At 41.2% G+C, this 14,004-nt stretch overlaps 1 protein-coding gene across 3 annotated transcripts in view; it reads left to right on the top strand.

Annotated features, from left to right (window-relative positions):
• The window catches only part of USP53 (ubiquitin specific peptidase 53), an 84,537-nt gene that overhangs the window by 37,022 nt on the left and 33,511 nt on the right, over positions 1-14,004 (top strand). For all 3 annotated transcript variants that reach the window (XM_083174456.1, XM_083174455.1, XM_083174457.1), the window contains exons 2-5: positions 8,120-8,212; positions 10,126-10,260; positions 11,320-11,433; positions 11,519-11,601. In XM_083174456.1, coding sequence (XP_083030582.1) covers positions 8,120-8,212; positions 10,126-10,260; positions 11,320-11,433; positions 11,519-11,601 — 425 coding nt within the window. The remainder of the gene's footprint in view (positions 1-8,119; positions 8,213-10,125; positions 10,261-11,319; positions 11,434-11,518; positions 11,602-14,004) is intronic.

Below are 14,004 nucleotides of genomic sequence, written 5' to 3'. Positions count from 1 at the left end.
ATGCAACATAGCACCCACCATTCATTCCACCAAAATCTTTGCTGCAAAATCCAAAAATCACTCCTTCCCTTCTGAGTCCTGCCATGCACCCAACTGGAATTTTTTGGTCACATGTGAGGCATTGCCGTACTCTGGAGAAATGGGGGCACAGATTTTGGGGTGCTTTGTCTCCTTCATTCCTTGTGAAAATGAAAAATTTTGAGCCAGAAGTACATTTTTGTGTAAAAAAATGTATTTTTTTCATTTTCACTGCCCAGTTGTACCAAAATTGATGAAACCCCTGGGGGTTTGAAATGTACACTATACCCCTAGATGAATTCCCTGAGGGGTGTAGTTTGCAAAATGGGGTGACTTGTGGGGGGGTTCCACTGTATTGGTAATGCAACATAGCACCCACCATTCATTCCACCAAAATCTGTGCTCCAAAATCCAAAAATCACTCCTTCCCTTCTGAGTCCTGCCATGCACCCAACTGGTATTTTTTGGTCACATGTGAGGCATTGCCGTACTCGGGAGAAATTGGGGCACAGATTTTGGGGTGCTTTGTCTCCTTCATTCCTTGTGAAAATGATAAATTTTGAGCCAGAACTGCATGTTTGTGTAAAAAAATGTAATTTTCCATTTTCACATCCCAGTTATACCAAAATTGGTGAAACCCCTGGGGGTTTGAAATGTACACTATACCCCTAGATGAATTCCCTGAGGGGTGTAGTTTGCAAAATGGGGTCACTTGTGGGGGGGTTCCACTGTATTGGTGCTTGGGGGGTCTTGCTAATGCGACATAGCACCCACCAAAATTCCACCAGAATCTGAGCTGCAAAATCCAAAAATCACTCCTTCCCTTCTAAGTCCTGCCATGCACCCAACTGGTATTTTTTGGTCACATGTGAGGCATTGCCGTACTCGGGAGAAATTGGGGCACAGATTTTGGGGTGCTTTGTCTCCTTCATTCCTTGTGAAAATGAAAAATTTTGAGCCAGAACTGCATGTTTGTGTAAAAAAATGTAATTTTCCATTTTCACATCCCAGTTGTACCAAAATTGGTGAAACCCCTGGGGGTTTGAAATGTACACTATACCCCTAGATGAATTCCCTGAGGGGTGTAGTTTGCAAAATGGGGTCACTTGTGGGGGGGTTCCACTGTATTGGTGCTTGGGGGGTCTTGCTAATGCGACATAGCACCCACCAAAAAAACACCAGAATCTGAGCTGCAAAATCTAAAAATCACTCCTTCCCTTCTAAGTCCTGCCATGCACCCAACTGGTATTTTTTGGTCACATGTGAGGCATTGCCGTACTCGGGAGAAATTGGGGCACAGATTTTGGGGTGCATTGTCTCCTTCATTCCTTGTGAAAATGAAAAATTTTGAGCCAGAACTGCATGTTTGTGTAAAAAAATGTAATTTTCCATTTTCACATCCCAGTTGTACCAAAATTGGTGAAACCCCTGGGGGTTTGAAATGTACACTATACCCCTAGATGAATTCCCTGAGGGGTGTACTTTGCAAAATGGGGTGACTTGTGGGGGGGTTCCACTGTATTGGTGCTTGGGGGGTCTTGCTAATGCGACATAGCACCCACCAAAAAACCACCAGAATCTGAGCTGCAAAATCTAAAAATCACTCCTTCCCTTCTAAGTCCTGCCATGCACCCAACTGGTATTTTTTGGTCACATGTGAGGCATTGCCGTACTCTGGAGAAATTGGGGCACAGATTTTGGGGTGCATTGTCTCCTTCATTCCTTGTGAAAATGAAAAATTTTGAGCCAGAACTGCATGTTTGTGTAAAAAAATGTAATTTTCCATTTTCACATCCCAGTTGTACCAAAATTGGTGAAACCCCTGGGGGTTTGAAATGTACACTATACCCCTAGATGAATTCCCTGAGGGGTGTACTTTGCAAAATGGGGTGACTTGTGGGGGGGTTCCACTGTATTGGTGCTTTGGGAGTCTTGCTAATGCAACATAGCACCCACCATTCATTCCACCAAAATCTTTGCTGCAAAATCCAAAAATCACTCCTTCCCTTCTGAGTCCTGCCATGCACCCAACTGGTATTTTTTGGTCACATGTGAGGCATTGCCGTACTCGGGAGAAATTGGGGCACAGATTTTGGGGTGCATTGTCTCCTTCATTCCTTGTGAAAATGAAAAATTTTGAGCCAGAACTGCATGTTTGTGTAAAAAAATGTAATTTTCCATTTTCACATCCCAGTTGTACCAAAATTGGTGAAACCCCTGGGGGTTTGAAATGTACACTATACCCCTAGATGAATTCCCTGAGGGGTGTACTTTGCAAAATGGGGTGACTTGTGGGGGGGTTCCACTGTATTGGTGCTTGGGGGGTCTTGCTAATGCGACATAGCACCCACCAAAAAACCACCAGAATCTGAGCTGCAAAATCTAAAAATCACTCCTTCCCTTCTAAGTCCTGCCATGCACCCAACTGGTATTTTTTGGTCACATGTGAGGCATTGCCGTACTCTGGAGAAATTGGGGCACAGATTTTGGGGTGCATTGTCTCCTTCATTCCTTGTGAAAATGAAAAATTTTGAGCCAGAACTGCATGTTTGTGTAAAAAAATGTAATTTTCCATTTTCACATCCCAGTTGTACCAAAATTGGTGAAACCCCTGGGGGTTTGAAATGTACACTATACCCCTAGATGAATTCCCTGAGGGGTGTACTTTGCAAAATGGGGTGACTTGTGGGGGGGTTCCACTGTATTGGTGCTTTGGGAGTCTTGCTAATGCAACATAGCACCCACCATTCATTCCACCGAAATCTTTGCTGCAAAATCCAAAAATCACTCCTTCCCTTCTGAGTCCTGCCATGCACCCAACTGGTATTTTTTGGTCACATGTGAGGCATTGCCGTACTCGGGAGAAATTGGGGCACAGATTTTGGGGTGCTTTGTCTCCTTCATTCCTTGTGAAAATGAAAAATTTTGAGCCAGAACTGCATGTTTGTGTAAAAAAATGTAATTTTCCATTTTCACATCCCAGTTGTACCAAAATTGGTGAAACCCCTGGGGGTTTGAAATGTACACTATACCCCTAGATGAATTCCCTGAGGGGTGTACTTTGCAAAATGGGGTGACTTGTGGGGGGGTTCCACTGTATTGGTGCAACATAGCACCCACCATTCATTCCACCAAAATCTGTGCTGCAAAATCCAAAAATCACTCCTTCCCTTCTGAGTCCTGCCATGCACCCAACTGGTATTTTTTGGTCACATGTGAGGCATTGCCGTACTCGGGAGAAATTGGGGCACAGATTTTGGGGTGCTTTGTCTCCTTCATTCCTTGTGAAAATGAAAAATTTTGAGCCAGAACTGCATGTTTGTGTAAAAAAATGTAATTTTTCATTTTCACATCCCAGTTGTACCAAAATTGGTGAAACCCCTGGGGGTTTGAAATGTACACTATACCCCTAGATGAATTCCCTGAGGGGTGTAGATTGCAAAATGGGGTGACTTGTGGGGGAGGTTCCTAACTTTTAGCACTTATGGTGCCTAGAAACCTACATGGTGCCTAAAAAAAAATCTCATAAAAAGGAGGCTCCAAAATCAAGTAGGTGCTCCTTCTATTATGAAGCCTGTGGTTTGGTCAACGTGCACACTAGGGCCACATATAGGATATTTTTGAAAACAAAAGAATTGGGGGAATCAATTTTTAGTCACATTTCTCTAGTAAAATCTACTGTATTCGTTAGAAAAATGTATTAAAATTGAAACTCTGCAAAAAAAAAGAAATTTTGAAATTTCACCTACACTTTGTTTTAATTCCTGTGAAACACCTAAAGGGTTAACAAACTTCCAAAATGCTGTTTTGAATACTGTGAGGGGTGCAGTTTTTGAAATGGCATCATTTATGGGGGTGTCTCACATACAAGTCCCTCAAAGTCACATCAGAACTGAACTGGTCCCTAAAAAAATCAGTGTTTGAAATTTTCATGAAAATTTGAGAATTTGCTATTCATATTGTAAGCCTCCTAGTGTCCAAAAAAATTAAAAGGAAGTTGAAATAATGATGGAAACATAAAGTAGACATATGGTCTATGTTAGTTATTAACTATTTTGAGTGGTATGATTATTTGTCTCACAAGCAGAAAATTTAACATTTTGCAAATTGCAAAATTTTCCATTTTTTCACGATATTTTGGTATTTTTCACAAAAAAACACAGACTGTATCGACGAAAATTTACCACTAACTTGAAGTACAATGTGTCACGAGAAAACAATCTCAAAATCACTGGGATAAGTAAAAGCAAAAAAAAGTTATCCCCACTTAAGTGAGACATGTCAGATTTGAAAAAAAGGGCTCTGTCATGAAGGCACAAACTGGCTCTGTCATGAAGGGGTTAAACAATTTCAATGAATGTTTTTGTCCATTCTCCTGAGTTTGTAAGATAATTGCTTATTGGCATTTTCCCCCATACAGTACCAGATTTTCAGACCAACCAACCAACTAGTTGGATGGTTGGAGGAAAGTTGGTCTGATGTGTGGCCAGCATTAGAAACATGAGTGGGCCAAATTATCAAAAAATAATTGAAAACATCTATATGTAACGTTTACAGCTTATCATTTGAAATACCTCTGGATCGATTTGGATTATACCCCATTCTCACTGCAGCCAAATTCCCGGGTCTAGCATGTAGACCCGGGAATTTAACACGGGATTTTTGGCAGTTTGAACGGGTCGCATACCCGGATCTCAGACACGGGTAAAACCCTTCTTTTTACCTGTGTCTGAGATCCGGGTATGCACACACGGGTTGACCCGTTCACACTGCTGAAAAACCTGTGTTTAAAAGGCAAATTCCCGGGTAGAACTTCTTCACCCTGGAATTTGCCTTGCAGTGAGAACAGGGGTCCAGCGCGGCAGTCCACGGCATTTCAATGCCGGGGAAAAGCCGGGTATTTCTCACTCGCAGTGAGAACACGGCATTAGAAGTTATATACAGATTTCTGGGTTTGAAGATCTCTTGACGCTAATATGACTGAGATTCGCCTATCTAGAGTAAAGGGATAAATCCATAATCCAAAATGAAGAACAAGTGCATTAAAAAGATATACTCTGAATTCTGGTGCTCCTCCTCGCGGACACTTCTAAGGGACAATGTTACGGGGGTATATAAAAGTTTTTTTCTATATAAAGTTATACTCCCCTCTGATGTATGATGATTCAATTTCTACTTTCCACAAGGCTCCAAATGGAATTTTTCCTTCAGGGTTTTTTCCAGGTTTTATTGAATAGAAAAAAAAAATGCAATGTGTAGAACAGTCTCCTATAATTGTCACTCCTTGAATGAGGGTATACTATTGGCGTACCCCAACTCACTATTCAAAGATTAAAGCAAGCATATCATGGTTTCTTTAAAATAGGGCAGTGTACAGTACAAGATGACCTTGGCCCTTATTCTGCTTGGTGCGGCCGGAGCTGCATATGCGGCTCCGACCGTGCAGGCGAATCCCCGCCTTCCATACGGATCGCCACGGCCGTCCGTACGCGGACATGTGGCGGTCCGCATGAAAATGGCGGGGGATACGCCTCCACCATCTTGGAGCAGCCCCCTGCATTCGATGGTCGCCGACCATCGAAGGCAGGGCCGCACGCTCCACCAGCTCCCGCAACCATAGACCTCACGGACACTTGTCCGTGTGAAAGCATGTATGGGGGCGGGCAGCTGACATCCGGCGATGTCAGATGCCCGCCCCCAACACATGCGTCACAGCCTCATTACCATGCGTACGCCCCGCGTTTGCATGGGAACGCCCATGAAACGCAGGGCGTATGCATAGGGAAATGAGGCTAAGTAGCCCCTCACGCCCCTATCCACCCCCTTTGCGGCGGTAAAAAAAATTGTGCGGCGATTTCGCCTGCACATGCGCAGAGCGAAAACATCGGCGGAACGGCCGCATGCGGCCGTTACCGCTTAGATCGGAATAAGGGCCCTTGTGAGCTAGCTCTCCGAAGTACTGTTCGGAAAATCACTTTTTTTTTTCTGTTTGAACAAACTATTCCAGTTGATGGTTATTTTATGTACACATAATATTGACCTTTTAAATGTAAATATTTTGTGTTGGTAGAGGAGCAACTGTTTAGTACTATTGCTTTATTGTCTTTGTATCACCAAATGATTCCGTCCACTTTGCTACAAACTGTATTTAGCCATGCTAAGGAAGTGAATGGGAAGGTCTGAAATAAAGCAAGATTAAGGAGGTATTCAATGTGGGATTTTGACAGTCGGAACCCCAGGCTGGTTTCTGCCAGCTCGTCTGGAACTGGACAGGTGGAATTCAATGTTCAAAACCGTAGAAACTGATGTTAATTCAACAATCCACGGCCATTTCTGACAAAAGGGTTATGACTGGTTTTAAAGTTGGATCTGTGCTGGCGAAATCTGCCTTCAATGCTGCCGCAAATGGCAGCATCCGCCCGGCTCCATGGTAGCCAGCATCCCCTGCATGGCTCCTGGCTGCACATAAGATTTAGCAAATCTCATGTGCAGCCGGTCCGACTCCGATCCGATGTGCACGGGACCGTGCATTGGGTCAGATTTATATGCGATTTGTGCCGATTTTATGGCCTGATTAATCTGAATCTGGTGAAATCGTGCCCAAATCGCATAGTGTATGGAGGCCTTCAGAATTCAGTTCACAAAGGGTAAAGATCACGGTCATTGTGGCTTTACCATTGGGAACTTGTATCTACTGCCATCTGAAGATGACGTTACTGGGGACAAGCTCTAATAATATCTTCCTTTAGTAGCTTGGTAACTTGAATAATTTTCCCTGTCCTATTGAAATATATTGGAATGGCAATGTGAGGCATTAACTATGTAAATCTATTTAGTAATCAACCTTTTTCTGCACTAAGGTTCAACAAATAAATATTTTAAAATGACCCTTTCTCCGTTAAAAACTGCAGTCTTTTCACAGGGCTGAATAAGCCTTTTCTATTTCAAATAAAAATATTTGTATGTCTCATGATCATTTTCCCTTTGTCATGCTTATAATACTTTCTGTAAAAGTGGCAGGTCCAATCTAACTATCTGTGAGCATGAACAGTATGCAGCTTTGTTTTTAAATACCTTCTGTAATGTAGTACAGGTTAAGTATCCCTTATCCGAAATGCTTACCTGGTCCCCCGGCATCCACGGCAGCCTTCAGGGTCTTCTTTAGTGGTCCCAGGAGTGCATTGCGCTGGTTTGCAAGCGTACGGTGTTTGCAGGCGCTTGTGATGTCACCGGCACACCCGCGCAATGCACTCCTACGACCGCTGAAGAAGCTCCTGAAGGCTGCTGTGGACATTGGGGGTAAGTATGAAAAAAGGGGCAGGGGTGGAAAAAAAAATCTGAATCTTCTAAAAAACCAAGGATTTCGGATACAAGATCTCCGGATTCGGGAGACTCCACCTGTATAGCATTGTGCTGCTTAGTGCTATACTAAAGGTTATTGACTGAACAAAAAACGGAGCTGTTAAGTCTCACAGGAACCTTTCAAATAAGGCTGGAAATGCTACTGGAATACATTTCCATTATGAAGTTGAAGTGTGTTTTTTTTTATTTATTTTTTCTTAACAGATCTATTGTTTTACCATATTTCTTGTGTACTATGTATATATTGTTAGATATATATCTAAGTGTTTTTAAACAAACCAGAATTTGTCCTGTCTTTCTTATCACCAGAAGGTATGTGGTTGTTAGGTCAACAGGGGGGGGGGAGGTGTTGACAGGTCGACACCCCACCGCCTAATCACAGTGGTACCTTATGTCGACATAGACACGCAAAAATAAATAAATTAACTCATGTTGACCTTTTGCGTGTCAACCTACTGCCTGTTGACCTAAATATTGTTTCCCTAACGATCCATACACCACCTGATCTGGTTCCCCAGGACAGAAGGAGGTGGTAATAATGATCAGCCACACCATCCCACTGTCAGGCACTGAAGTCATGTGTGCGCTCCATGTTATGAACCACAAACCCACCTCTTCATTATGTATGTAGTACTTAATACCGTGGCCACTGAGTGTATATCATGGTGGAAAACTGCGTGTTTGTCTGTACGATACTTCTTCATTGTTGACCAACATTTGGAAACTGTTCACTCTGCAGGTATTATGGCAGCTGGACATCTTTCGACGCAGTTTACGTGGATTGACTGGACATGTTTGTTTAGGAGAAGCTTGCATATTTTGTGCTTTGAAGGTAATTTTATTACGTTTGTTCTAACTTTTAAAGTGAACCATTTGCTCCCGTATTGGAGGCCGATATTTTGAATTCGCTAGAAACCATGGTCATTCCTAAAGCCCCATACACTCTAGGTCAGGGGTAGTCAACTACAGTCCTCGAGAGCTACCAACAGGTAATGTTTTCCAGGTCTCCTCACAGAATCACAAGTGAAGTAATCGGCTCCACCTGTGGATCTTTTATAATGTGTCAGTCAGTAATGAGTGCACCTGTGAGGTGAGCTGGAAAATGTGAACTGTTGGTAGCTCTCAAGGACTGGAGTTGGCTACCACTGCTCTAGGTGATATTGTGAACGATATGTCTCAGAGTGGCTTCTGAGCGCTCTACACAATATTGTCGTGTGTGTGATATATATATATATATATATATATTCAATATCATTAACTATGTGCACTACCCCGCATCATTAAAGATGTCTTCCAAACATGCAGTCACTTTGGCTATATAGCTAAACAACCTGGGTGTTAGCGGGCCCCGGTGACATCACTGAACGATATCGGCAGCTGATATTATTCATTGACGACCGATATGGTTTACTGTATTGGCCACGGCCCCTATTGCTTAGTGTATGGGCATTTTAGGTTTTTCTTTCAGTAATATCATTAATAAACCTCCTGACCAGAAATCTGTTGGGTTGAAATGAATTTGAGGTGTCATTGCCATAAAAGGTCTTATTGCTCCTTTGTGTGTGTGTGTGTGTGTGTGTGTGTGTGTGCGCGCCATAATGTTCATCCTCTGAACAAACAGCATTTACTTTTATAGTTAAAGGGCCTACACATGGGAAGATTTTCTGAGCAATGCTAGATCTCTCAGAAACCGCAGCCTAGGAAAAGCATACTAATTACATTATGAAGTCAGTGAGAGAGACCCTGGAAAACCCCACAGTGGGATCCTCCAATCTCTACAGTTGTGAAGCAATTAAACGCCTCCATCCCTTAAGCAATGACTGTCCACTCAAAATGTATTCCCAGCCATTGCTCAGCTTCTGAGGGGCCTTTCCGAGACTTAGCGTTAATGGGGGCCGTGACATTACCACCAGCACCACAGCTTACACTGGCTGTACTCAGGCAGGTAAATCTGTAAATATGCACAATCATTACATGGTATGTAATATAATATTGCACCTTGGTTTTCTAAAGGGGCCTACACATTGGGAGATGCTGAAGCGTTCTGAGTGATACAAGATCGTTTAGCACACAGTGATGTGGCTACACTCTGGGACAGATTTATTAAGCTCGGAGAAGTGATAAAGTGTCTGGTTTTTATCACCGGCCAATCAGTTCCTACCTGTGAAGTTACAAGCTTGGTTTGAAAAATGACAGGTAGGAACTGATTGGCCGGTGATAAAAAACAGGCACTTTATCACTTATCCGGGCTTAATAAATCTACCTCTGTGTGCTGAGCGATCTGTCAGGGCCAGTGTTCTCTGGTAAGAACACTGTCCCTGACCAGCGAATAGCTAGATTTATCCAGAATGCTGGATATTAATCCCCAGGTATTAGGACGTGCATGGCTATTGCTCTAGCTCAGGGCTGGGCAACACCGGCCCTCCAGATGTTGATGAACTACACATCCCAGCATGCCTTGCATCAGTTTCAGCATGGCCACATAGCAAAACTAATCCAAAGCATCCTGGGATGTGTAGTTCACTAACATCTGGAGGGCCAGTGTTGCCCAGCGCTGCTCTAGCTCCTACACACGGAGCGATGTAGGGGCATTTCCTAAGCGAACTAGTTAGATCGCTTAGAAAATGCCTTGAAATCTCCCCGTGTTTAGGAGAAGTCCAACCTTATTACCTTTTTTTTTTTTTTTTTTAACGAAGTTATGGAATCGTATGATTGTAATTTTTGTTTTTGCTTCCATCACTATAGTCAATATTTGCACAATTTCAAACTAGCCGTGAAAAGGTTCTCCCATCAGATGCTATGAGACATGCTCTTGCGGAGAGCTTTAAAGATGAGCACCGCTTCCAGCTTGGCTTCATGGATGATGCTGCAGAATGTTTTGTGAGTATCCTATCATGTTTTGATTCGTTGTGGTGGGTTTTTTTTATTTTATTTTTTTATTTAAATAAACCTTTTTATATAATGATGACGCTGATCTTGGGTGACTTGCAGGCATCCTATACTGCTTACGATCCTAGAAGGAGAATTGTATACAATGATTTACTTTTTTGGTGTACCATTTTTATTAGCAAAGTTCTGCTTGGTTACTTCTTGAAATTAAAATAAGAAAATGCTGCATTAGTTTAATATACATCTACTAGTGTGCGTGAATACTGTATGTAGCTACACTCCTTCATCCATCATGACATGGGTGATGCAACTAGTGTGTCCACAAAAGAGATGCATGGGTACACATGCCATTCATTCATATAGGCAGCTGTCAGGCTTATTAAAAATAATATTTAATATAGAACTTATATGCCAAGTTGTGCTGTGAAGTACGTTGCCAGTAGTGCTATTTATATAAAAATATAGATCTCTAGCGCGCACCCACAAACACTTTTATGATGAATCCTGTGTAAAGTCATTTGTGCCATAACTCCTAATTCCATTCTGATGCGCAGCCCTTTGCCAATCAAACCGGAGCTAGAGATTGCACAGGCTACACAAAGGGCCTTCTTCTAGTTCACTCTTTCTGACCAAATCCTTCTTAGATGGACAAAACCATGTGCACTGCAGGTTGGGCAGATGTAAAATGTGCAGAGAATTACATTTGGGTGAGTTATTTAGTTTCTGTGCAGGGTAAATACTGACTGCTTTATTTTTACACTGCAACATAGATCTCACTTTGAAGTAAAACCCCAAACAAATATAATTCTCTCTGCACAAGTTACATCTGCCCCACCTGCAGTGCACATGGTTTTGTCCATCTAAGAAGGATGTTGTCAGAGTGAACTAGAAAAAGGCCCAAGGTGTGTTGGAACCCGCGGTCCTACTCATGATGTATCCATCCCAACTCATGATTTCCTATGTAGAAGTTTTCTAAAAAAAAAAAAAAAAAACCTCCTGTTATATTTAAATCTTGGTTCCTGTTTTTTCACTTCATTTTTACTTTTTCAGGAGAACATACTGCAGCGAATTCACTTCCATATTGTGCCAAATAGTGAGGGTGATATGTGCACCTCAAAATCTTGCATCACTCATCAAAAGTTTGCAATGACTCTATATGAGCAGGTAAGATGATAACCTTTCAGTTAAGGTTGAAGGCATTTTCCAATTTAACTTGTTAACTGAATATTATTTTTTTTTTTTTATCCAGTCTGTTTGTCGAAGTTGTGGAGCATCATCTGATCCTTTGCCTTTTACAGAGTTTGTGCGTTATATTTCCACTACAGCACTTTGGTAAGTTCAAGAAGTTTTTGTTCTCAAAGCGCTTATCTTCCATGTATGCAAAACTATGAGAGCTCATCCTGAAGTACTCTGCAAATGTTGCCCACTGTAAGGAGTAGTATTGCTAATGGTGGTTTTAATATGTGATAATGTATCTTGGTGCTGCCTTTTATAATTCTGGGTATTTATCCCAATATAGGGGACACACTTTCTGAAGTTAAATCTAGTATTTAATTAGGGCTATTATAATATTAAATGATGTACACCAAAAAGGTCCAAACCATTACCACCACGGTATAACTGACAAAAAATATCTTTCCTCCTCGCACATCATAGCAGTCCCCAGCCAGTGTTCTGCCAAACCCTGCTGAATGCTGATCACATTCTCATTTACTTCCCTATTAACTGCTGACATTTCACATCATTTACCAGTTTCAATAGTGACATCATTTTTTAAGCGACGGCTGACCACCAGCCCTCATTAATCCTAATTTTGCTTTTAGCAAGGTTCTCTTCATATGTAGTGTAAGTGATTAGGGACCTTAACGTCTCGGATACCTTTTTTAAATATGACATTATTAATGGGAAAGGCAGAGCATTACTTTAGCCTTTTTTTCCATTTTTTTTTTTATTTTTTTTTTATTAATCTTGTCAAAAACACATTTAATTTTGTGTTACAACGATGGAGTGGCAGGAAATTGTTTCACTCTACATTCTTGTTTCAAGTGAGTCAGAGGCATTATAAGCTTTTGTTCGGGAAAAGTTTTTTTCCCGTCTTCAGATAAATAATGCACAGCTACACGGCCGTGGGAGGTTTCTAGCATGTTAATGTTTTATTTAAATTGCAGCCTTTTTTGAATTGTGACTCAAGCTGAAAGGTGCACCGTGTTATTTGGGCCCAGGGTTCCAGACACAAGCAGATGTTCTTTCTGTGACTGCTGTGCTGCCTCATTGTGTTCGGGTTTTTTCTTTTCTCCTTCTTTCAATTTACATTGAGCTACCAGGAGTGGTTAGCTTATAAATGCTGACGTCCAGAATGGAAATCACTTTTACTGTCAGTTATAAAAAACTACTTAAAGCATATTTGAATGTCATCCACGATTTAGCTATTGTGTTCCATTTGCTAATGTGTTCTAACCTTTTGGTAGGCAAGCATGCATAAAAAATATAATTGCATGGTGGTGATCTGTAAATGGCTTATTTCATGTTGAGTTGAGTGTTCCCACATACTCCACTACACTGCTGAATCTATTGCTAGCTGTGGCAGTACTGTAGATCACTTATCTAATCGAGAGCGTTCAGTAAAGCGATACCATGTCATTTATTGTGTGCATTTTCTAGATTTGTGAATTTAGTAATGCTTTATTTACCACCTTTTCACCTTTTTAACCCCTTCATGACAGAGCCAGTTTGTGCCTTCATGACCGAGCCCTTTTTTTCAAATCTGACATGTCTCACTTAAGTGGGGATAACTTTTTTTTGCTTTTACTTATCCCAGTGATTTTGAGATCGTTTTCTCGTGACACATTGTACTTCAAATTAGTGGTAAATTTGGGTCGATACAGTCTGTGTTTTTTTGTGAAAAATACCAAAATATCGTGAAAAAATGGAAAATTTAGCAATTTGCAAAATGTTAAATTTTCTGCTTGTGAGACAAATAATCATACCACTCAAAATAGTTAATAACTAACATAGACCATATGTCTACTTTATGTTTCCATCATTATTTCAACTTCCTTTTAATTTTTTTGGACACTAGGAGGCTTACAATATGAATAGCAAATTCTCAAATTTTCATGAAAATTTCAAACACTGATTTTTTTAGGGACCAGTTCAGTTCTGATGTGACTTTGAGGGACTTGTATGTGAGACACCCCCATAAATGATGCCATTTCAAAAACTGCACCCCTCACAGTATTCAAAACAGCATTTTGGAAGTTTGTTAACCCTTTAGGTGTTTCACAGGAATTAAAACAAAGTGTAGGTGAAATTTCAAAATTTCTTTTTTTTTGCAGAGTTTCAATTTTAATACATTTTTCTAACGAATACAGTAGATTTTACTAGAGAAATGTGACTAAAAATTGATTCCCCCAATTCTTTTGTTTTCAAAAATATCCTATATGTGGCCCTAGTGTGCACGTTGACCAAACCACAGGCTTCATAATAGGAGCACCTACTTGATTTTGGAGCCTCCTTTTTATGAGATTTTTTTTTAGGCACCATGTAGGTTTCTAGGCACCATAAGTGCTAAAAGTTAGGAACCTCCCCCACAAGTCACCCCATTTTGCAATCTACACCCCTCAGGGAATTCATCTAGGGGTATAGTGTACATTTCAAACCCCCAGGGGTTTCACCAATTTTGGTACAACTGGGATGTGAAAATGAAAAATTACATTTTTTTACACAAACATGCAG

The sequence above is a fragment of the Crinia signifera genome, chromosome 1, assembly GCF_055691185.1.
Source record: "Crinia signifera chromosome 1, ASM5569118v1, whole genome shotgun sequence".
In the NCBI taxonomy this organism is placed as follows: domain Eukaryota; kingdom Metazoa; phylum Chordata; class Amphibia; order Anura; family Myobatrachidae; genus Crinia; species Crinia signifera.
Note: the sequence above shows the minus strand (reverse complement) of the source record. Positions and strands in the feature narration are given on the sequence as shown.